General features: G+C 40.6%; 1 protein-coding gene across 1 annotated transcript in view; it reads right to left on the reverse strand.

Annotated features, from left to right (window-relative positions):
* Positions 1-26642, reverse strand: part of LOC114467085 (tensin-2-like) — an 81796-nt gene extending 55154 nt beyond the window's left edge. Inside the window, 1 exon segment of the mRNA XM_028453119.1 lies at positions 26345-26642. Within this exon segment, the coding sequence (XP_028308920.1) occupies positions 26345-26482 (138 nt within the window). The 5' untranslated portion in view covers positions 26483-26642.
* Between the last annotated feature and the right edge of the window lie 312 nt (positions 26643-26954).

Below are 26954 nucleotides of genomic sequence, written 5' to 3' on the forward strand. Positions count from 1 at the left end.
ACATTCAGGTGGGGACCACAGGGAGCCTCTCCTGTCGAATATGCCTGAGCTTTTTTTTCGAGCCTGCCACGCTGCCGTGCAGACACAGCTTCTGTAAGAAGTGTCTGGAGAGAGAGAGAGGAGGGAGTGGCCGGTGATGTACAGGGAGTGCGGGGACGGCTCCTCGGGGCGGGGGTACCGGTGTCACGTACTGAGTTTACCTAACAAAAAGTTACGTAGGTAACTACGGTTCTATGAATCCCGGATGACCACCAAAGGCGGTGCATAAAGCACTGGATGATCATCCTTGCGTATATGCAGGTCAAGAATTAATGACAACAAAGTCACATGTGACCTCCCGGTGGCTCACGTGAGTCTATATAGCCACATGACACCGGAAGCTCAGTCCCTCAAAACTTCTCGCAAGCAGGCAATTCCGAGGGACTGGGCGCTCTGGCGGTCATCCGGGATTCATAGAACCATAGTTACCTACGTAACTTTTTGTTCTATTTGATCCCTTCTGACCACCAGAGGCGGTGCATAAAGCACTAGGTGACACATTTCAAAAAAGTCCTGAGGAATTCAAGAAAAAGATGACAATTGAACCACGCCTACCTTATGACGTAGATGAATGTTGCCGAAGGACTCCCTCCAGTGGGTGAGACACCGCCACGTTCACCCTGTAGAACCTCGAGAAAGTTGATGCAGACATCCATGAAGCTGCTTCATAAATGATGTCCAGGGGAACACCGGTCAATGCAGCCCATGAGGTGGTCAAACCGTTAGTCGAGTGGCTCCTCATACCATCCGGTAAAGAACGACCCTGTGAGAGATAGGCCCGTTCAATTACGTCTACAACCCAATGGGCAAGGCGTTGTTTCGACAGGGTCGGACCCAAGGGATGACTGGCATAGCAGACAAGCAAGCTGTCGGACTTGCGTACACCATAATTCAAGAGCATGAACAGGACACAGAGGCTCGGGTGAAGCTGTGGACCCAAAGCGCGTCAGCTGGAGTGGACGCACAGTGGTATTAGTAGTAAGTACCTTGGGGAGAAAAGAGGCATTAGGCCATAGTGTCACACCGGAGCCGTCAGCATTCCACCTACAGCATGTATCATGAATTGACAAGGCCTGCAGCTCCCCAACGCGCTTACCCGAGGCCATAGCCAATAGAAATGCTGTTTTTAAAGACAGCCACTTCAAATCAGCCTGGTCCAAGGGCTCGAATGGAGGGTCCTGCAGGGACTCCAGGACTAAATTAATTTAGTCCTGGAGTCCATGCAGGAGTCCCTACAGGGACTCCAGGACTAGGGACAGGTCCCATGACAAAGCCACCGGTCGAGTGGAAGGATGGAGGCGACGGGTACCCTTCAAAAAAGACAGGTCCACTTCTGCCTTGCCGGAGGTCTGCCAAACCCGTTCCATCACCTCCGGGTGAAGTCTCCAGTCTCCCGGCAGTCACCAGGAAATCTGCTGACATGTTTTGCACACCCGGAATGTGCATGGCCCTCAGGCTAACAAGACATGGAGCCGCCCAGGTCAGGATCTGAGTGGCTAAGACCGAATGCCCCCTTGGTGGTTGATATAAAAAACCACACTTGTGTTGTCTGACCTGACCAGGATATGTCTTTCTCATAGATGTGGGAGAAAGTGCCGCATGGCCAATCCCACAGCCATTATCTCTAGAGCATTGTTGTGTTGGCTTTGTGGCCATGGCGACCACGTCCCCTGTACCATCTGCCCCTGCCATGTTGCTCCCCAGCCCCGGAGAGATGCGTCCGTGTGGACGACCTCTCGTTGAGCTGGAAGGGAACCCAATAGAATTCCCTATTCCGGGTGTACACTGAGGGATACAATGGCTGGTTCGACTACCGGCATCTGTCCCAGGCCAAACTTATCGGCATCTTGCATTGCTGCTAACTCTCGCCCATCCTTTGTGCTCCGTGAAAATGCCTTAGTATCCGTCCAATGCACGTGTAGCTCCTTCACATATTCCTCCGAAGGAGGAACAGCAAAAGACATAGCGGTCAGTTGGCGCCGAAAGAAAGCGCTGGACTGAGCCTGTTGTGTATGTGGCACATCCAACCCTAAGTGAGTGAGGGCGGTCTTAATAGCTACAGAAACAGGCTCATCTCCTGTGCCAGGAGAGCCCGTAGAATTATGAGAACCGAACTCTGAGGCTTGAGAGCTCAGCACATCGTGCTCCTCTTGAAACTGGGTATCAGACACTGCCACGGACATCACATCCTCCTGAGAGGCCAGTTTGTGTCCCTGTGGAACCACCACATTGAGTCCTGCATTGGATTGAAAGTTTTGAAGCAGAGCCTTCATTTGAGCCAGCTCCAATGTGAGGTTGTCTACCTTATTGGATAACCTGCCTCCCGAGTCCTCCTTCCTCTGCTTCTTCCTCGGACGAGACTGGGTCTCTGAGGGAGTGCGTTTGTGTGTAGTTGGTCCCTCAGTTACCCCGGTAGATGTGGTGCACCAATCCGGAAGGTCCTCGAATGCAGCCAGGCAATTAGGGCAGGTAGTGCTGGTGAGGGCATCGCGCAGATGGTCCACACCAATGCAGGGGGGGCACAAATCATGGCCATCCTCCAGTTGGAGCGAGGCTAAGCAGAGTCTGCAGCACAGCTGTTCCAACATGATGCCGAAAAAAATACCCAGATGTCAACTCCCCCCAAAAAAGACTAGGGTACAGACAATAGGGCGAGCTAGAGTCAGGTCGAGCAGAAAACACCACTAGTGACTCTAGAGTGCCTGAGCACAGGGCCACAACCCGAGTCGAGCAGAAAACGCCACTTGCTAGTTTGACAGGCTGACAGATAACAGCCGATATTCTTCATATAAACAGTCAATGAATCAAGGGAGACAGCGTTGAATCTGTAAAAAAAAGCAGCTGTAATCAACGCCAACGCAGTATTACTGCAATGCCTGTAGTTTTTTTTTTTTTTTTTAAATATATATATATATATATATATATATATATATATATATATATATATATATAATTATTATTATTATTATTTTTAAACAAACAAGCCATATAGAAAACGACAAAGTAAGCAGCACACAACAAAGGTGGGCTATATTTACACAAAACTACCGATAGCAAAAGCAACAGCGAAAAACAACAATAAATAACTCACCAGTTGATGAACAATACACACAACCGTGATGAAGAAAAGCTGAGAACGCTGCTTGTGCAGCCCTTGGAGGGCGAGAAAGCTCGCAGCTCCGACCTTACCAGTCTCAGGGCCAGCAGCAACAAACAGCACAGCAAAGTTGGTGGAGTTTGCTCAAAACGCTCACAATCACACACATCCTACCTGCGTGCGAGAAGGTGAAAGGGACTGAGCTTCCGGTGTCAAGTGGCTATATAGACTCGCGTGAGCCACCGGGAGGTCACATGTGACTTTGTTGTCATTAATTCTCAGAATCAGAATCAACTTTATTGGCCATGTAATGTATGTTATACACACAAGGAATTTGACTTGGTGAACTGTGCTCTCTCTAATAATGTAAACATTAAATAATAACAATCAACTAGAAAAAATAGAAACAAATATAAACAGTAGTTGGACTAATATGTGCAAAACTAAATAAAATAATATAACAAGATAACAATAACAAGATAAGATAATAACAATAATAATAATAATAATAATAGTGCAGTAGTGCAGTGATGAGTAGTGCGACCTACGTATGCGCAAGGATGATAATTCAGTGCTTTATGCACCTTGCTTATTCACCTTGAAAAAAAAATAATTGTTTTTTTTTTTTAGGAAAAATTCATTTTCCGGTAGGTGGCCTAGTGGTTATGGATGCCCAATTTAATAATACTTAAAAAAAGACCCCAAAAGTACGATGCTCACTCAGTACATGACACCGAGTGAACGTGGTGCTTAGTAACCTGTTGGCACTAGGCAGGGTAACCACTTAGTTACCTGCTACTTGGCCAACAGGTAACTAAGCACCACGTTCACCCAGTACCCCCACCCCGCTCCGCCCACACTCCCTGCACATCACCGGCCGCTCCTTCCTCTTCCTCTACCTCTCCAGACACTTCTTACAGAAGCTGTGTCCGCACGGCAGCGTGGCAATAAAATACAGTATTTGTACAGTATTAAAAATAAAATGGCATTAAAAAGCATTAAATTTTACTTGCTTCTGCCTGTATCAACCCTGTGATTCTGTGATTTATTTGTTGCAACATAAAATAAAAAGTAAAGAAATACAGTTCTTTATTCATTACGCACTGTGACAGAAGTATGACTGAGTTCAGTAAGATTATCGTGCCAACGTTTCTATTAAGATTTTTTACTTGTTCATGAGGCAAAAATGCAGGAAATTGCAAGCATTTTGTCAATTTTTTTCTGGGGGAGGACCCCAGCCCCCCGGCGGAGATTAATTCTCAACCCCCTCAATATTCAAACAAATGTTACGCCTTTGGTTCAAGCCCTTGGGTGAACACATGGGTCAATTCTGTGTGAAGTTTGCATGTTCTCCCCATGCTTGCATGGGTACTCTGGCTTCTTCTTGTTATTGGAACATCCTTGAAACTTCAACAGGCAAATGGCTGCTTGCCAGTGAAAATACAACACCTACCACCATTTTAGCTAAGTGTGAATGACAACAACAATAATAATAATAATAATAATAATTATAATAATAATAGTATTTATAATTATTATTATTATTATTATTGTAATTATTATTATTATTATAACAATAATAATAAATACTATTATTATTATTATTGTAATTATTATTATTACAACAATAATAATAAATACTATTATTATTATTATTATTGTAATTATTATTATTATTATAACAATAATAATAAATACTATTATTATTATTATTATTATACGTCGACATTGATTTTATCTGGAACCCTATGGGTCATTGACCTAATAGGATGTGAAGAAATGGTAGCTGTCTATGAATAAAACAGCTGACACTTGATGGATATCTAACCCAATGATTTCACTCCAACATGAATCAACGAACACAGCATAAAAAGTCAGACGACAGTACATGACCACTGAGTGCAGAGTAGACCCACACAGCCGCTCCAGCTGAATGATGTAAAACAAGGAATTCCAGTTGTTGCGCAGACATTTCCCCACAGAACAACAGTGGCTGCTTCATCACTAGAAAACAGTGGGCGTTTCAATGATCACAACAGCTCATCACCAACTTTACTTCACTTTTAAACGGAGTTTTTTTTTTTCTTCTTCTTCTTTTTTCAAACGTTTAAAAAACCACGGTTTGTTACAACAGAACAGCAAGGGCGTGACCATAGTGACCACCATCAGAGGTCCTCAACAGACCACAGACAGAACCACAGACCAGCGAGCGATGGTCAGTCAATCAAACATAAGGTCAAATGGAGAAATCGCATGTATCGCAGACCATGATAATACACAAGCTGAAACACGAACTTAGTGCGCACACAGGCGCAAAGATGATACAGAGAAACTCACACACCCGAAATAAGACACGCACATACACGCGACCACACTCCACACAGAGCTCGCGTAAAAACACGAGAGGAAGTTTCTCATCACTTTTCGCTTTCTCCGCTCATACCTTGTCCATTCTCCCGTTGAGCCTCTTCGCGGTCCACACCGGACTGGCTCCGGGCAAACAGCCCCTCCCTGCCCTGTCCGTCCCACAAGAGGGGATGGGAGGGGCGTAAACATTTAACAGGCCACACGACTCAGTTACAGTCAGTGCTTTGGTTCTCAAACAGGGGGACATGTACCCCTAGGGGTACTCAATGGCACTACAGGGGGTACAGAGAGAGAGAGAGAGAGGAAAATAGACAAATGAAAGCATTAAAAATATAGAGTTTTATAATGTTTATTTTTAGTTAAAAATGATAGTTATACTAAATATTACCAGCAACAGAAAAATACACAAAATTACACACAAATAAGAGAAAAATATACTTAATAATAAAAAGAACAACTCAAAATGACACACAATGATGATAGAAATGATCTCGATTAGAACATGAACTGAAGATCCAAAGGTATCAGGCAGGAGAAGGCCACAAATGATAGAAACTATAGAAATCAATCTATTTCAGAGGCACTAAATGCTGTTTTATTTCACTTACTTACAAAATGAGATTTTTTTAATGTATGTAATCACTCCTTCATTACATCATTATGCTGTATAGTGGTTTTTTCACAGTCTAGTCAGACAAAGGGGCTACTTGCATTCAAAAGTAAGAGAATGCACTGATCTAGAAGAACTGATTTTCTTCTAAGACTGTTCTTGTAAAGTGTTTTTGCATTTTGCTCAAGTATTTGTCTAGAAAATTAAACCATTTTACATTTTAATTCAGGCTATAGCTTTTTTTTTTTTGATTATTTAAAAACACAAATTGCATAATTTTTATTAACTACTAATATTTCATCTTAAAATGATGACTATGTTTTTTAATGGTTCATATTTTTAAAATTTGTTACAGCCCACATATTTTTAGTCATTTGTAATCTGTAAGGCCTTCTGTTTCTGGGGAGAGATTTGTCTCAAAAAATATAGATTCACAATTTTCACGTGTTTTTCAAATCCACAAATACATCCATGTGTAAATCATCAATTGTGCTTGTGGATCGAGCAAAGTGCGTTAGTGGATCGGCCCGCGTGTGAATGTATTTGTGAGACAAACGTAACGCAGCTTCGCTCAAATCCACACGCACAGCTATCGAGCAGCACCATCCACTAGGAGGCAGTAATGAGGTATCTGCTTAGGATTAATTAATGACACAAGAATATCTAATAACGTCACAATCACAAGCAGCCTTGTGACTTGGTTTAACAAAAAATATTTCATCATAATTTTAATGGATTTTTATTAGTAAAATGTTTTTCATGACACTTCTCTTGATGTATGTGATGCTATATTTTATATAACACAGGATGCAAATGGTCCCCAGTGCACCAGTTTGGCCAAATAAATATTAGTGTATAGTAATTAAACTTATAATCCTCACCACACAGAGTCAGACACCATACCAATAAACTGTTTTGGTGTTAATTGATTATTGAAACTAGAATGTTTACATTGATTAAAGAGATGTTTATTTATTTTTTTTTTTTTTTCATTTTTTAATCAAAACTCATTAAAATTATGAAAAAGTATTTTTTTGACAAATCAAATGCTGTCGTGTGATCAACAGAACCCCTTTGATGGTTGGATAGAGTTATGTCTTTACTATACAGTACATTAGAGTGATATTATTCAATTTTATGACAAATAAAAATCCATGCACAATAATTAAAAAGTATTTTTTGTCAAAATAAGTGTTATACTATGATCAGCAGGAGACAAGGGAAGGCTGCAGGGATTACCAATACCAATAACTAGGGATGTAATGATTCACTCAACTCCCGATACGATTCAATTCACGATACGATTCTCTCACGATTTATTTTACAAAATGGGACTGTATATAAATGACTGAAAAATATTCCTTTATTTTTTTTGGGAAAATACTATACTATTTTTCATTGTCAAAAGAATCCCTTGATAAACTATTCAAAACAATGCAATTTAACTAAAAATAAATCTTGAATGAAATAAATAAAGGAATACAAATGAAGAAGAAGCTTATTATTTAAATTCTGGTTCTATAGTAAACAATACAAAACTGCACAATAGTTCTTTTTCTTTTTAAAAGTGCAACTGAAAATGTATTTTGTGCCTTAACAATTGGACTTAAAAAAAAAAAAAACAGTCATTTTACTGTATTTAGGTCAGATATTTGTTTGAACCAGCAGAGGGCGCTGGTAATCCAGTGGTCGGTTGGCATGCAGATATTTTGCAGTGAAGAAGAGATGCTATGCTTGCAGACAGAGCTAATAGAAAAACGTGACTTTTACAGATATTCACGTAATATTACAGATATTCTTTCGGTGCTAAAGGGGTAAGGAATCATTTATGAATATGTTTAAGAGTAGCCGCCAACACTTCTGGGTAGCGCCCTCTGCTGGTTAAAAAAAGTACTGCGATTCAATTTTCACAGCATCGATGTGAATCGTTATACCTATGAATCGATTTTTAACTGCCTTACGATTAATCGTTACATCCCTACCAATAACGTTATTAGACATTCTTGTAGCATCTGTTTTTGTGTCAATAAATGCTTCATTACTGCCCCCTAGGGGATGGTGATGCTCTAGCCACGTGGATCGACAGATCCGTGTGTGTGGATTTGAGCGAAGCTGCGTTACGTTTGTCTTAAAAATACATTAACCCGCTGGCCGATCTACAAACGCACTTTGCTCAATCCACAAGCACAATTGAAGATATACACATGATAATTCATGATCAATTTGATCTACTGACATGTTTCGACTTCCAACTGTCAATCTTCCTGAGAAGTGATTGCTACGAGCTCTTTCATAAGGAAACCATCAAAACATCTCCATCCTAGAATAGAATCTTTTTTATTGTCATTGTAAAACATAAACAATGAAATTAAGGTTAAATACACACTTAAAATGTAACTAAACCCCTGCTTTCTGCTGACCTGCCACTAGGGGGTATTTTAACAAATCCCTTGATTATGGGCGTTACTCCTGACTCCAAGTAAGAGACACCCACTCAGGCAGCCGGTCAGTGCTGGAAGTGACACACCGCTGCCTGCTCAACTACTAACACAATACACATCCCACAAACATAAATACACAGCCTCACAGACGTTATATTATTCATAAACAGTCCCTGCTCTACTCCCACCATGCGATCAGAACACTGCGGCCTCACACACACACACACATAAAGACACACACAGCAATGAGAAGTAAATGCACGTTCGCGCACACGCAGAGACAGACGGGGATACACACACTATGCATCTGTATATACACACGTAGCTTGATGAATGCTCTGGTTAGAGCAGATTCTGTTCTTTATAGAAGCACAGAGTCAAAAACATCACAGCTGGCGGGCTGTTTCACACAGAGCGTTAGACTTCCTCATTGAGGCTGTCAATCAATGCTCACTGAGGGCTGTAATTGGAGGAAACCCTCCTCTCAGCTTTTATTGGAGGGGAGGGGCCAACAGTGAAAGTTGGTGATGCAGTCCTATCCAAAGAATCCGTGTCAGCCAATAGCAAAATTCAATTGTAATAGCTGACGTTCAAATCATAGAGGCCAGTAACTGACATTTTACAACTAAATACGTAAAAAATTAAAATTCTTTTACCAAAATGTTGGACTAGGATTAATCAACAGCACTACTTAATACCCAAATACATATGTATTCAGCAGAAAAAAAAGTGGGTGAGTGAAGAACGCTGGATATAGGCAGCAGCAAGCTGGTCAGAAAATGAATGGAAATACGATCTGCCTTGAACACGGAGCATTTTATTCTAAAAAATAAACCAAATGTTTTATTCTGTGTCTGTGCACTACTTCCTGTCCCACACAAGCTTATCTTTGCTGAATTTATGCGTTGTGCTCCGGCGTCTGTCAAAAACAGAAGAATAGAAGTCTGTGTTGCGGAGGGCTCCGGATGGTCACAGATTTTTTTGTGTCACAGATTTTTTTGTGTCACAGATTTTGTCACAACACCGGTTACTAAACAGCATATCTGCCTCTCCCCAATCTAATAGAGCTGCAGGGGACTGGGTCATGCAAGCTTCTGAAACCAATGTTTATTGGAAAATCCCCATCACCAGACACCTCTGTCACACTGGGCTCAGAAATAGAACACTGTCCTGAGGGTTAGCAGTGGTGCATAGCAGTCATCGGTAAGAAATCTTACCAGTTTAATCAAAACACCTTAGCCGACCCATGGGCCCTCATTTTTCAACCATTCATACGTTCACATGTGGATCATATTCACACAAGCTTCTGCATTTATCAATTTTGACGAGAGTGTGCGCTATGATCAGATCTCGGATCAGGTCTGACTTTGCGTATGAAAATCTGAGTGTGTGGATTTGCGGTGCAGCACAGCAAAATCTGACTGAGTCCCAGACACATTCCAAAAAGATCAAAATGGATTATTTGATTCAAATTAAAATACGTTAAATAAAACAAAATCTAAAAAAAAATTTTATCAGTAGTACCATCAGCTTTTTTTATCTTCTTTCCACGGCACACCCTATAACCCCACTGGCAAACTCTGCTATTGTCCAAGCAGGAGGGTATAGTTCCCCCAGTGCGCAATACGTACACGGGTGTGCAACGCTGCTTCCGCTCTGTCTTAGACCGGGGGAATGCTGCTGTACCCCAGAGAAAGTGTGTGACGTTATTTTTAGCCTGATCAGTTTATCCACAACATCGCACTGGTAAGCGGAGCGTCTATTGATGTGCCAGCACAGCCTTCACTGGGGGCTGTATGGAGGAAACAGAACCTCATTCATGCTTTTAAATGTAAAGTATACCTTAAACTTCTACAAATGTGCTGCATTAATTAATCAGTAATGTGATGAATTTTAGGTGAAATTGGCTGAAAGCCTAATAAACATAGACAATGCAGGCAACATTTATTCATTTTTGCCAGATTTATCAATACCTGATCATTTGAACACTGGGATTGGTCACATACAAATCTTTTATTAAGCACACATGAGTCCTGTCGTCGGACCAAATCTGCACTCAAGTTTGCACCCGTTTTAACGCAAGGTTGATAAATGAGGGCCATTGTGTTTCACAGCAAAAAAAAAATGTCTGGGAACCACTTTGCATGGTGGTTCCCATCCCTTTAATGTAAAAGATCCTTAAAAGAACTCAGTCTTTTCCTGTGACACACAAACACACACACCTATATGAATTTGTGTGCATGTTTTCCCTGTACATTTCATAATTTATTACTAGTGATTTATCTGTGTCTCTCAGTCTGCTGTTTGCTTGGTGGGCATGGTTTAAGTGGCTCCTTTGATGGTAGAGGTTGCTTACAACTTATCTAATCCAAGTAAGGTAAATAGCATACCTTCACTCAGTGGCATCATGTTGTCAGCAACCTCTAGTGGAAAAAGGGAAAAACTACAACAAAAAGGTTAGCATGTTGCTTTTCCTGAGTCATGGACTGCAGAAACAAGATTTCTCTTTTCACCACGTGTATGTAGGATAGATATTTAGAACAGGCAATACATTACAGTATGTGTAACAATGGCCTTCAGGTTTGTCACGTTCACGAGAGGTAAAACGAGTCATAAGTGATTGGCAAAAGGTACTTAATCAAATTCATAAATGCACATACATGTGCCTAAAAATGTGGTAATCTCTAGCTTTACTTACTCTCGATTAACTCACTTCCATATACTGATATCAGACTCAAGCCCTGGGACAAAAATACACCCAACAATATTTGTCAAATGTGACTCAGGTTCACCAGGGCACTTATCCTGTAATCCCCTCCCCCTTCTGGGTTCAAGATGTCATGAACTAATGGGGTCCATTCTTTCATTCCTTGCACATACTCCAGGAATTTCCGGCTGAGGATGAGAAAAAAGTGGAGGGTTATGTAACTAGGATGGTTTCTTGTGGAAGTTAAAAGTTCGATCCATTTTCATCAGTTAAGAATTGTAATTCAAAGAGGAAGAATTAGTGATGAATTTAGAAGTTTAGAATGATAAAGTGGGGTTAAAAGACAGACTGCCAGAGACTATGAGAAGCAGGAAGCTTGAGAGTAGAAGGGGGGCTGTGAGTTGGAGGAAGGGGAGTGGGGAAGAGTTTTGCTGGGACAGAGAGGGAGAATATGAAAAAAAAGGTTGAAATCTTGTCCCTTTCACTAAACATGTTAGTAATGAGTTAAACTAAATGCCCACTAAATGGTTTCTGTCAACACCAGATGTGTGTTTGTCCTGTGTGTTTTAACACTGGTCAAGGGGCTTGAGAAAGTGAGAGGAGTTGTATCATGTTTGGAATTGAATCAAAATAAGGTAGACAGACTGAAATCTCAGGCCGAAAAGGAAATCAGATGAAGGAGGAGGCCGGAGGGGGGTTGTGCAGCTCAACTGCATAATGTGGAAGACAGCATTAAGCCAAAACCTGATCAGGTCCAGCTGTTGAGCAAGAAAGTAGTTGGAAGAGAAAATAATACAGAGAACACAAATGTCCACATGTGCTCGTATTGTTTATTGTGGTCATGAGTTCAGTAGAACCTTCTCAGTTTAACCAAAGCTGCTCAGTGCCTTACACTCTAAACGCTCCACTAAAGAATTCCATTTATACATTTGCGTATTTAGAGACAGACTTACTTGGTGTATACTTTGCAGGGAGGTGTTTTCTTTTTGTGGCTGTGTTGGGATTGGATGGCTTCATACTAAGGGTGGAAATGGTTTGTGCCTTCTCTGGTTGCCTTTATTTAGCTTTCACGTTTGTAACCACTAAAAGAAACACTACCATTATTTGAATCCTGCTCATACCTTGAGACATGTCATTGTTCCCAAGCCATAATAATTCAGCATGCAATCACCTCCACAGCTATACATGGGAATGTAATTTGCCTACATTCAACACAGAAGGTTGTAGTATTTGACAGTTCTCTATCATTCTTAGCAGGTACAATAACCCATAGTGGTCTCTTAATTTGTACTATGGTCATTTCTAGGTGCAAAATAATAATTCAGAGGTCTTGTTTTCATCAAGCTGTGAAAGAGATATTGCTCATTTTTTTAGACTGTTTTCTATTTTGATTGAATCTGTTCTGTACAATTTTTTAAAAATATGTTATTGTGACTAGAATAGAATAAGCACAAATGTAATTTTATGACTGCATAAGTAGGGCCCTATAAAATTTGTTTTATTTTTTTTCAAATTCTATGTTTTCTACATAATTTTTTAAAAATTTTGTTTAAAAAAAAAAAAAAAAAAAAAAAGAATTTTCAGAAAATATTAGTTTTTAATTCCTGTGAGGAAACAAAATGAACAATAATAAATACAAAATCCATAATCAAACAACAATATATGTCAAAAATAAAGTAAGACACAATTAAAAGGTAGATATAAGATGTACGGACATGGATTATTTTGACAACTCCTTTTTAATTTATGTCATATAAAAATGTATGAAAGCAACATTAATGTCACCCAGTTTCCCCTCAGGGATCAATGGTTTACTGAAGTTTTGATCAACTTAATTTAAATGAACCTAATTTAAATTATGCTGATGGCATCATTCCAGAACAGAGTGATTACAGAAAAATAAATGGACGCAAGGATGCAAATTTAAACACACTATCATTCGGACTCACAGACGCCTTGCTCCACGGTGCAAACAACCACAACAGCAGCTATAATGAGCAGATTATCTTCACCTGCAGTGAACTTAAGCTATCATTATTATCTTTATCTCTCAAGTCCTAGTCAGTAAAGAAGCAAGTATAGCAGGCTCAGTGAACTCTGTGGTCAATGAGAAAAGAATGACATCCTCCTTTACCCGGCTGCGGGTAAAGGAGGGCAGCGGTGGCAGCTGCTCCTCCAGCCCATAGACTGTAGCCGCAGCGTGATCCCAGCCCTGCTTCACACCCCAGCCCTTAGAGCCAACCTTATCCCGAAGTTACAGGTCAACTACTGTCTGCATACACAATCAAAAAACAAGGGAGGCTGGCCCGACTGATTGACTGATTTTTGCGACAGTGCTGAGCGCTTTTGGCCACTAGGGGCGCTTGACGTGAAAGTTACAGGTCTAGCGCGTCTAGTAACCAAAATTTACACTGTGTGCCTTTAAGTGATTAGCTCCACTCTACAGGTGGTGTTTAAACATTGCAGCCTATCAGTTTTTTACTTGTTCTACAACTGTTTAGCCTGTTTACAAAACTCTCAGCTCCCCAGCATCAGTGTTAAGGTTAATGGTTGTAACTTTATTGGAGAAGAGCTTAAACAATATTTGTTTAAATGACTAAACACGTATTAAAAGTTTTGCTGAGAATGGAAGTTTGTGACGGTTCACGAGCTTCTTGCGTGACAAACTAGCACTTTTGGCCCCGCACCTAAAAGCTCAAATGTCGACTTGACTCAACTGCTGTAATGGTTGTGGCTCGGTGCTTCTATAGAGCTGATTCTGGTCTAATCAAGGGGTTAATCAAGTTTTGTGTGTGTACATCCAGATCGTATGTGTATCCTTATCTGGCTCTGCATGTGCTTGCACTATGCAGCTCCTTGTTGCTGTGTGTCCCACATGAACACATCTTGTGCTTAGAAAGAGTTGCAAATTATTTGTTTTTGTCTATCAAATGTATTAAAAACAAAAATGGAGAGAGAATGTCCTTTAACTGTTTTTAAGTGATTTTCATCTTGTCTCGATCTTGGTCTTGAATCGGCCTCTGCTCCCAAAAGTCTTGGTCTTGTCTTGATCATATTGGTCTCGAGCATGCCTTTGTCTCAGAGTGGTCTATTAGTTCCTTTAAGTCATATTGCTTGAGATCAGCCTATGATTTTTTGTCTTGTTTCTTATCCAGGTAATATAACAAATCGGTGCCACTGAGTTATAATCAGCTTAATATGAATCCTTGTCATCAGCTGTGCAAGGTCTAGAACAGTGGTTCTCAAACTTTTCCGAGTCCCGTACCCCTTCAGACATTTAACCCGAAGCCATGTACCCCCTACTCCCGCACACTTAACCACTAAACCTATTGAATAGACTGGGCAGAAGATGCATAGTCATTTTACACTTTCAAAAGGAGTTTGCGTGAAATGGCTATGCATTGTGCAATGGACAAGTGTAGCTATTATATTACAGTTTTTCTCAATTGTCTACACTCAATTACTGGTACTTGAGACACAATGACCACGTCTCTCTAATAAATCAAGGAAGTTCTGTGTGCGTGTATGTGGTGTGTGCGTGTGGAGCAAATTTCTTCCCGATGCGGTGTCTGTTCGACCATTGTCAACGGCTTCCACATACCCCAAGTATGTGTATTCGTTATTTTGGAGAAATTTGGTGTTGCAAAACATTCATTTTAATTTTAAGATTACTGCTCCCTCTCGGTATTGAGCGTGGTACTTCTGGTTCCGGTTCACCGGTTCATGACGTCACTGTGTTGCAGTTTGTAAAAAATAAGGTCAACAATGAAAATGTTTTTGTACTGTTAAAAGTTATTTAAGTTAATATTTCATGGTTATATAAAATTATTCCTGTGACCCCAAACTTCCTTTAAAACACGAGTCACAAAGTCCACTTCCTCCTCCGTCTCCATGACTGTGCGCAGCAGCTGTGCTCAAAGCAAAACATGCACATTTCTCAGTCAACACGGCATTATAAACGCTGACATTTTCACCACGTGCTATATAACCTAATGTGCACCTTGGATGTACATGCTGAAAGCACACAAAGCCATTTAGTGAGAGAGTTGCGACAAGGAAAGAGTGCCCGGAAGTTTCAAATAGTTCCCGGGAATTGTTGACCACCAATAGTCGACTATATCACAAACTATCTGGTTCTTCAGACAGAGGAATATAACTTTTTGTGAGTGGATGGGTGCACAACACAGCAATACCATTGTTATTTCTGATCATGCACCGGTTCAACTAGATATTTCATTTCCGAATTCTTGTGCCATGCAGCGGGTCTGGAGATTTGATTCAACTTTATTGTCTGATGAAGAATTTTGTAAATACTAAACGTATCAAATTGATTTTTTTCTTGACCTTAATGATACTCCAGACATCTCAAAATCCATATTATGGGAATCTCTTAAGGCATACCTGCGCGGCCAAATTATCTCCTTTGCAGCCCAGAAAAATAAGAAACGTTTTAATCGACTTAGGGAACTGACTGAGCTTATAGCAAACCTGGACTCACAATATGCTAGTAATCCATCTCCGGATCTGTACAAACAAAAACTATTGCTGCAATCTGAATTTGAAACCCTTTCAATTAAACAGACAGAGAAACTTTTGCTCAGAACAAGACAAAAGCTATATGAACATGGAGAAAGAGCCAATAGACTTCTCTCGCATCAGCTGCGTCAGTCGGTCTCAAGTAACTCAATACCTGAAATCAGAGTAGACTCTAGTCGAACAACAACTGACCCTAAAGAGATTAATACAGTTTTTAAGACATTTTACCAAAAGCTCTACACCAGTCAGACTGCATGTACTACAAATGATTTAGATTTATTTCTAGGTAGATTAGATATTCCTACAATTGCGACAAATCAGCAGGAGTCACTTGAGGGACCTATATGCATAGCTGAAATTTTAAAGGCGATTGGGTCTCTGCAGAGCGGCAAAGCGCCAGGTCCAGATGGGTTTTTGTGTGATTTTTTCAAGGCATTTGCAAATAAGTTGGCACCCCTACTTTGTGATATGTTTTTAGAAATACATACAAATAATAAGTTGCCACAAACCTTGTCCCAAGCCACAATCTCTGTGTTACTAAAAAAAGATAAAGACCCTCAAAAATGTGAATCTTATCGGCCAGTCTACTAAATGTGGACTATAAAATTCTTGCAAAAATTTTTGCACTCCGCCTTGAAGGTATCGCTCCCACAATCATTCACGAAGATCAAACTGGCTTTGTTGCAAATCGACAGTCCTATTTTAACACTCGACGCTTATTCAACGTTTTGTATTCTGACCACTCCACAGATCAGCCTGAAGTGATAGTCTCTCTCGATGCCGAAAAGGCTTTTGACTGTGTGGAGTGGCCATATTTGTTATCGGTCTTGAGCAAGTTTGGTTTCGGGCCAAAATTCATATTCTGAATTAAGATTTTATATTCAGTGCCACTCTCCTCAGTTCGGACTAACAATATTGTTTCAGACTATTTCCCACTATATAGAGGTACCCGCCAGGGCTGCCCCTTGAGGCCCTTGCTTTTTGATATTGCAATCAAGCCTTTGGCTGTGGCACTGCATTCGGATGAAGGTGTTAGGCGGATTAGTCGAGGAGGAGCTATTCACAAATTATCTCTTTATGCGGACGACTTGCTTTTGTACATAACGGACCCGGCGGAGTCTATCCCGAGAATGTTGGAACTGCTTGCCTCGTATGGCCGCTTGTCAGGGTACAAGTTGAATCTGGGGAAAAAGTATACTCTTTCCCATAAACCAGCTAGCTAAAGACCTGGATTATATAAATATTCCATTCAAAATTGAGGAAAAATCATTTACATATCTGGGGGTTCAAATTTCCAATTCCTATAACAGTCTTTTTAAATATAACTTCACTCCGCTTCTTGATAGAACCAAAGCGGATCTGTTGCGCTGGTCGGCTTTACCCATCTCTCTTGCCGGGCGTATTAATACTGTTAAGCTGGTCGTTTTGCCCAAATTCATGTATCTTTTTCAGATGCTGCCTTTATTTCTTCCCAAAATGTTCTTTAAAATAATTGATAGTACTGTGACTTCATTTATATGGAACCAGAAATGCCCAAGGATTCAGAAATCTAGATTACAGTGCTCTAGAGCTGAAGGTGGCCTTGCCCTACCAAATTTCATGTATTACTACTGGTCAGCTAATATTGTAAAACTTTCCACCTGGCTCCGCACATTTAAAGAGGGCGGCGGCCCACTTTGGTCTGTTATGGAACTGGGTTCTAGTCCTCCAACCACACCCATAGCTCTAATGTGTTCCTCATTGCCATTAGAGGGGAAAATAAAATTCACGAATCCATTGGTTAAAAACTCTCTCAGTATCTGGTTTCAATGTCGTCGTCACTTTTCCTTCAAACAGATCCTTATTTATGCTCCTATTACTTCTAACCCTTCTTTTTTACCAGCCTTAAATGAGTCGGGTTTCAAAATTTGGCAAACAAAAGGAATTGTGTTTTTCAGGGACCTGTTTATTAATGGCTCATTTATGTCATTTGAAGACTTAGCAAAAAATTTTGATATTCCCAGATCTCACTTTTTCAGATATTTACAGGCCCGTAGCTTTGCATCAAAGCATTTCTCCACGTATCCAAACAAATCACATGCTTGCCCCCTTGAAGACTGCTTGCAGCTACAATCTATTTCCAGAGGACAGATTTCCAAAATATACAATGCTTTGCATCACATAGACCCTACTTCTTTGGCTGAGGTGAAGATTTCTTGGGAACAGGACCTAAACATGAAAATATCCGATGATACCTGGGATTTAAGTATCGGGCTTATACATTCAACGTCCATCTGCATACGACACTGTTTGATACAGTTTAAGGTTCTTCACCATTCTTATTTCACTAAGGCCAGGCTTGCTAGAATATACGGTACCGCTGATGATGCGTGCCCAAGATGCAGACAGTCGCCCGCCACCATGAGCCATATGTTTTGGTCCTGTGTGGCATTGGGTCGGTTTTGGGGTTCTATATTTGATGCTTTCTCACATGTGTGTGGCAGAAAGATTGATCCCAATCCGATTACCGCAGTGTTTGGTGTTGTCCTAAGTGGACATGGATTGACTACGTACCAGACCAGTGCCATTGCCTTTTCATCACTTTTGGCCCGCAGACTCATTTTAACAAAGTGGAAGGACGTACAACCTCCTTCCTTTATTCAGTGGGTACGAGAGTTGATGATGTGTCTGCAAATGGAATATCTAAGGTACAGCTTTCGTGGGTCAATAAATAAATATCATAGGACATGGTCGCCCTTCATTGCTTATGTTGAAGGTTTGCCTTTTACTTGAGTGGGATGTGTAAAGCAAAATTCAATCATTGAGGAGTTGGGTTGTGCAGCGTATTGTATTGACTTGTATGTTTTTTTTTCGTTTTTTTTTTTTTATTTTTCTTTTGTTTTTGTTTTTGTGTGTGTGTAATCTATTTTTATGGATATCTTTTCGCAAGCTGAGGGCTCATGTGCCGCTGGTTGGCATTGTGGTGTAAATCTCTGTAAAATAAGTTTGAACAAGCCCTGATTCTTGAAATGTTTGTTTGTATAAAACTGAAAAATCTTTAAATAAAGTGTTCAAAAAAAAAAAAAGAAAAAAAAAAAGATGCTAGCAGTAATGGGCAGTAAGAGCTATAATGTAAACACCGGATGGAGGAGAGGGGGGAGGGGCATCTGAGCATCCGCACACTTTCACTGATATACTAGCAAAGCTGTCAAGTCACGCATTTCAACCTGATGTGACGAGTGGGTGCACATGTGCGGCTGATCCGCGTGCGTGTGTGAGACTGCACCCACGGAGGAGCCCACGAACATGTAGCGTGACACACACACGCACGCACGCACACACACACACACACACACACACACACACACACACACACACACACACACACACACACACACACACACACACACACACACACACACACACACACACACACACACACAATAATCACCCCTGCACTAAGAAATGTTAAATGCTAAATATATATATTTATTTGTATGATTTGATGTCTTTTATCAGATCCTACCTAAACCGCCGCATGGTACAAACTTCATTTATCAATTCATTATGTGCATGTCCCATAGAATTAAACCAGGGGACTCGCACACGCTATTTTACTTTGCACCCGCAAATATACCCCTTTGTAACACTACACAGTATGTACACCTCTTTGTACATCCAACCTTCAAACACATATTCATTTGACCATAACTGACAACTCTACTTAAGCTACCAGATGAATACACACTTAATTTGCAGTTCTAAAACACACTTTTTTCAAAACACTACACACAGTTCTCTGCATTTAACACAATTTTCATGAAGAAAATATACTTTTTCACAAGGAACACACTGTCATTCAAAATTCTAAAGTTAATTGTCCTACTATGCACACTGACTCATCACATGGGCAAACACCTGTCACTAGTGTTGTGTTCAAGACCACACTATCCGAGACCAAGACTTGCCCGAGACCAGAATGCACCGAGACCAAGACAAGATCAAGACTTCCGGGAGCCGAGACCAAGCTAAGACCAAGACCACAAACATTTCTTTTTCCAATTTAAAAAAATATATAAATAAATAAATTATGACAAGGTTCGACAGTTAAATATAATTCTCTCTTTAATTTCAGTTTCTTTTAAATACATTTGACAGATAAAAAAGGTGCCTGCAAAAAATTTACTAAAATATTAAAACTACTACTGCTACTGATAAATTCACAATTATTCTACATATTTGAAAACAAAATTTTTATGTCAGCTGAATGTACAGCAAGTGTTTAAAAGCATTTCTGCCAAGAAACAATGATTCTTGATTCTGATTCTTTGAGTTGTGCAGGTCAACATGTCACAGATTTCACAAGATAATTTTTTCGTTTGAAAAAGCTTTTACACAGGCCATTTTTATTAATTCACTTAGTTGATATAGTTTAATTTGGTTGCTGTAATGTAACTAGGATATTCAATTAACAAAGGTTTCCAACTGTAACTGTAAAAGTGAAACTTTCTGAAAAAAAAACGACAAACAAGTTGGCATCAGTCTAAAAAACAAAGAGCTACAGGTTGATGTGAAACTAAATAAAACAAACTCAAACCCTGGACAAATCAATCAACAGTTCTTGTTGAGAAAGATTATTATTATTATGGATACAGTGGAAACAGAAACTATAAAAATAGTTATATTATGAACCTGTTTATATTGTAGGGAAGATATTATATACATAAATGTAAATGGAGTCTAAAGCCACGAAAAAACACCACTTTAAAAAGAAAATCGACGAATATGAGACCTCTTTACAGTTATTTGAGTCATTCTGCGCTTGTGCGACTTGCGGTGCTGACGCGCTGGTGACGACATAATCCAAGATGGCGGCGGCCCGGACTACAGCCGACACTATTTGATAAAAGCCTTAAAAGACATGGATATAATGAACAGAGTGGATGGACGGAGGCATAAACATGCAGACTTTCACATGGACACACAGACTTATTAAACACAGACGGACCTTGGTACATACCTGTCAAGTTTTGAATTTGAAAACTAGGGAAATTTTCTGGCGCCCACTAAGAGCCGTCCCACCCGCTCAACCAAGCAGTATCCCTTTTATTTTAAGACAAGTGTACAATAAATCTAAAATACCCACTTGTCAACCACTTACTAAATACAATTACTGTATGTGATTATAATCTGGTAGGCTGACCTTCATTAACATTTAAATACTGTGAACATTCCTACTAGGGCTGGGCAATATGGACCAAAACTCATATCTCAATATATTTTCTCAAAATGGTGATATACGATATAAATCTAGATCATATTATCAAATAAAGTCTGACAAAAAAGACAATTCTGGGTTAAATTTGCTGATGCTAAATGCCACACAGGAACATTTATTAGCAAACAGCTGATCAATATGTGACATTCATTAATCATCTAACTGAGCTTTACATATTGTTCTGAGAAGTAAAAGCAGCGACTCCTACAACTAGTATTTTGATACATAATAAGCTATTTTATATATTTATATGAGATAATATAGTTTTCTATATCGTCAAAATAGAAAACTTGATACATCTTGAATCTTGATATATCGCCCAGCCCTAATTCCTAAATTATAAAACAGCCTAAATAAAAACATAAATGTGTATATGAAGCACATGTGTTTATTTAATATACTTACAGTTTATATACAAATCAACACATTGCATATTTATTATTAATTTCACATTGTTTGTCTTTAAGTTAGACATTAACATTTTATTTTCATTATATATTTTGTTATAATTTCTCATGCTCACTCATGTGGTTCTCTGGTATTCACTAATGACTTATTAAACACATTTATTACAGACTTTACATCCTTCAACACTTTTTAAAGCAGTGTATATTTGTGGTGCTTGTGATTGGCTGGTTTTTCATGGTGACTTACGTCGTTCCTTCCGCCGTGGTCGACGTTAAAATCTCAGTTATTAATCTAACAGAACGTGTAACTGTGTCCCATCCTGCTGCTGTTTCGGAAGATAAACTCTCTGTCACATTTCACAACAAATTTATACCAGTTGTTTTGTTTTTTTCACCGGAACGTCTTCATTCATCATCTCTCTTCTGAGTTGTTTCCGGGTTTGTTGTCGCTGTCAGCACTAATATCGCGAGAACTGCCACCAAGCCAGGCCATTTCAGGTGGCAGTTCTCACGAGGCTAGTGACGGCGTTCAGTTTAGTGAGGCATCTTTTATTTATTACATTAAAATAAGGGATATTTACAGGAAAATACTAATACGGGAAGATGGCGGGAAAGAGGGGTAAAATGCAAACTGAAACCGGAGCCGGACACACACACACACACACACACACACACACACACACACACACGAGTGTGTCATACGCGTCACTCAGTCACATTAAGGAAGGTTGCGGTCATTATACGGGGTGGATTAAAGAATGAATAAAGGATTGTTTTATCCCGTTCTTCTCCGTGTTATTATCACATTATAAAAAAGTTTAAAAATAGCAGGAATTAGTGCAGGTCTCGAACGGTCTTGACGGAAAATCCCGAGTCCGGGCAGCCCGAGTCCGAGACAAAACCGAGTCAAAATGCTTCAGAGTCCGAGACGAGACCGAGACCTTTAAAAGACCGGTCTCGACTACTACAACACTACCTGTCACACAGTTTTACAATTAGCAATCACAGCTTTAGCATAAAAGGGCAACAGCTGAGCTCTTCTGTTTTGGAGCAATGGATGCCAACAATGGAAACAGAGGCAGACGCAGAGCCAACATGGCTTGCGAAGTGGATGAGGTGCTGTGGCCAGATCAAAATAGAAGAGAGGATTCAGAATTGTTTTTTTTAATCTTTTATTTTATTTTTTACTATAACCGTACAGTAAATAATTTGGTTTTGTATGTGCAAGTTTGTGTTGGTTGGGATGTACAGTGTAAATTGTTTTTGTGGGAAAAATAAAATACATTTGATTGTGTATTTGTGTGTTCTCAGTATAAAAACAATTCATTAATTATTTAATTAATAATAATAATAATAATAATAATAATAATAATAATAATAATAATAATAATAATAATAATAATAATAATAATAATAATACATTTCATTTATAATAGTGATAATATGACATAGAGAAAAGAAGTGAGTGAGTGGGTGGTTTAAACATTAAAAGCTGAGTGAAACAGGTGAGTTTTGAGAAGTGATTTGAAGGATGGGAGGTCGGTGCAGTTGCAGATGTGGCTTGGTAGGGAATTACATAGGGTGGGGCAGCTACAGAGAAAACTCTGTCCCCCCAGGTTCTGTGCTTGGTTTGCATCTGAGGAGCGGAGGCTGCGGTATGGAGTGTAGGGGTGGAGCAGATCTGTGAGGTAGGAGGGGGCCTGATTATTAGGGGCTTTATAGGTGAGAAGGAGGAGATGCGCTGAGGAACTGGGAGCCAGTGGAGGTTTTGGAGGACAGGGGTGATGTGGTCACGGGTGCGGGTGTGGGTGAGGAGGCGGGCAGCTGCGTTTTGGATGTATTGGAGTTTATTTAGGATTGTGGAGGTTGTACCAAAGAGGATGCTATTGCGGTAGTCAAGGCGGAATGTGATAAAGGCATGAATTAGAGTTTCAGCGGCGGGGAAGGAAAGTGAAGGGTGGAGACGAGAGATGTTTTTGAGGTGGAAAAAGCAGTTTTCATGATTTGTTTGATGTGGTGGTCGAAGGAAAGGTTATTATAAAAAATTATACCAAGGTTACGGCACTGAGAGGTGGGACATTATGTCTGATTTTCTACTGTTTAAGATCAGGAAGTTTTCTTGGAGCCATGTTTTTTTATTTTTTTATTTATTTATTTTTTTAACTTGTCTGCACATGCTGTCAAAGGTCAACACCACAGGAAGTGCAATCATTATGAGACAGCGATGCATATTTTGTTATTGCAATAAAATACATTGATTTATTTTATTGCTTAATTGTGACCATCACCAGCCCTCCCTAAGGAAGGGTAAGAAATCTTTTATTATAGGGAGGATATAAAAAGGGAGAGCAGTGTTACACCTAAGTGGAGGGGGAGGGGGAAGGGGAGGGGAAAGGGAGCAGGGAGAAGAGACTCAAGGCAGGAAATAGAAAAGGTGGGGAAGAATAGACTGTTTTGCAGTGAGGGTGAGATGTGAGGTTGTAGAATATATTGTGCTTATTATGTTGAGTAATCCAGCCAGTATGGTGACAAGTGTGAAGCTTAGCTATAATGGTGGTGGCTGTGAACAGGGGGAATGAGTGAATGGTAGTACCTAAAGCAGGTATTTGGGATTAACGTGTCTAAGGTTAAGCCGAGTATGAGTTTTATCCCACATCCCAAGGCGTGCCAGTGCATCGTAGACCAGTGTATGTGCAAAAAAAAAAAAAAAGAAAGAAAAACCGCTACTGCAAGCCCAGGAACTGCCCTGGGCCTGCAGATGCAGCCAGGCCAGCAGAAAGAGCGGAGGCCAGGGAGCCCCAGGCAACCCCCCAGATGCCCCCAAGATCCCAGGCCGAGAGGCAGCCACCGCCCCCCATACACACATCCGAGGAAGCCCCAAGCAGCCGGGCACCCAGCGCATCCCCCCACCGACCCCAACCCCCAACCCCAAGGCCCCCCGCCAGCATCCAGCCCCCCCCACCCACCCACACCCAAGCACCCAACCCCCCGAGGGAAGGGCCCAGAGAGCCCCCCGCCCGAGACCCCCTTTGGAGCCATGTTTTGATATGAGAAAGACAGTTTGAGAGTGTGGAGTGGGTTTCATGGGTGACTGACTTGGTGGAAATGTATAATTGGACGTTGTCGGCGTAACAGTGAAAACGGAGACCATGACGACGAATGATTTGACCGAGGGGGAGGAGGTAGATAGTGAAGAGGAGAGGACCAAGCACAGAGCCTTGGGGGACTCCTTGGGACTGCGAGGGCAGTGGAGGAAGAGCAGTTGTTAATGAAGATAAATTGTTTTCTGTTAGTGAGGTAGGAATGTAACCAGGTGAGGGCATCGCCAGTACTATTGAGGAAGGATTTTAAGCGAGAAAGTAGGATGGAGTTCTTGATGGTGTCAAAAGCAGCAGTGAGATCAAGAAGAACAATAATTGAGAGTAGGCCGGAGTCAAATGAGATGAGGAGGTCGGTGGTGACTTTAAGGAGGGCTGTTTCAGTCTGTGTTTGGTGCAGAATCCAGAGTGACATTGTTCAAAAAGATGATTATTGTTCAGATGGGATGTGATTTGTGAGGCAACAACGCCTTCCAGAATTTTTGACCGGAAGGGGAGATTGGAGATGGGTCAGAAGTTACTCATGATGTCGGGGTTGAGACCAGGTTTTTTGATGACTGGGATTACTCTCAAATATTTTACAACACACTTATTGTCTGTATGTACTGTCTGTAGTAAGTGTAACACTGAACAAAAAAAGGCCTAAGCCACGATGATGAATGGAGAATAAGTGTTTTCCATTCATCATAGTGTTTTACATTGAGCACATCAGTGTTCAACTGGTTCTTATAAATGTCTATTCATATGATTTGTGTGTGTCATTTGAAAACAAAATACCATTTTGAGAATAAATGACATTATTTTGAATGTAAAGTTTAATTTTGCAGGAGAATTGAGGGGTTTTGCCTATTGAGTACTTTATTTTGGATTTGTGTGTAGAGTTTTGAGAGTATGAGGCATGCTTTCAGAAAATGCGTGTAAATAATCGAGAAAAACTGTAAGAGTGAGAATGGGTTGTAGTTTAAGATATTTGAGTCAGTGTTATATCAACACTCCAGCCTCTACAACGCTTTACATTACACAGCCTATTGACTGAATGCATTTGCAGCTTTGTTTGCATTAACAAGGAGGTTTAAAGTGGGACAAAAAACACGCAGGTTGTTTTATTATTTCTAAGGTAACAATTCAGATTCTACAATCGTAAAGCATCATCCAGTTAGGCCTCGGACAACGTGTAGATGGTTCTTTGCCAGCGTGTGAAAACACTGACATCTTACTCATACTATGATTTTTGTAAGCAGGTTTCCCATCTAATCTTCAGCACCTCCCACTACTCCCATACACAAACTAGGTCTTAAAAAACATCAAGACTAAATGTCCTGAAGAGCCCATAAATAGACAGGGCAACATCCTCTCCAAGTTGATTGGAATCTAACTTCTGGTTCCCACAACCTTGGGGCAGGGTCAGTCATTCCTTGGTGATGTAACCCAGAAAAGTCTTACGCTTTTCAGCATGTGATACTAAACCACTGACTGCACACAGTGTGGGATTTGAATGTGGGTGTATGTTCTGGGAAAACATGAGGGACTGGATGTTGAGTGTTTGGTTGAAAGCTTTGATTGCGTCATATTAAATGGGATTCTGGCTCTGTAGATATGCTTATATACAGATATGAATCGAACTAACCTGCTGTTTGTATCACTGATGATGCAGAATGGGCAGGATAAATATTAAGGCTTCACTAAAAAGATAAGATTTACATCCTCTGTACAAAGGACCTGCTGCTAACCTGCCACATCAATTAGCATGAGCATGATATTACTCATGTATACAAGTTCACTGACCTTTTTAATCCTCATCTTGCCACTTGCACTCCTCTCCAGACTGCCTCTCTTCTGAGATAAGCTTCTAACCACAGGCACCGCTTGCACCTCTCCTTCCTCTCCCTCCTCACACCAATCCGAACTCAGGATGCAACCCATAAGTGGCAGTGTCCTGACATTAGGGACGTCCTCCCCCTCCTCCGCTTCCCCCCTCACTTCTCCAGCACCTCTTTCTCTTCTTGTTTTTTTCTTCTTGCCCTCTGTGCAGAGCAGGCTCCAAATCCAAGGATCCTGTGGAGTTGTTTTTGCCAGCTGCAGAGGACGAGATGAGGCCCTTCCCCTTTTCCTGGCTCTATTCAACCCTGCTGCTGGGACAGAGACACCAACACCCCACCCACTCCACCACTCCTCCTCTAGGTTCACACTTTAAAAACACCTCTTACGGCATATCAGCTCAGCTGCTTTCACATCTGGATTTTTTTTGCCCATTTCTTCTTGTCTCTCACAAGTTAAACTGCCGTAATTTCTTCTCATGACCTGCAGTGATTCTTTCTTCTCTTTCACATCCTTGTTTATTTGGTTGAAGACCAAATCTTCAAATCCCAAGGCCCTCTGCACCTTTGAGCTGGTG

This window comes from Gouania willdenowi, chromosome 7, assembly GCF_900634775.1.
Source record: "Gouania willdenowi chromosome 7, fGouWil2.1, whole genome shotgun sequence".
Taxonomy (NCBI): domain Eukaryota; kingdom Metazoa; phylum Chordata; class Actinopteri; order Blenniiformes; family Gobiesocidae; genus Gouania; species Gouania willdenowi.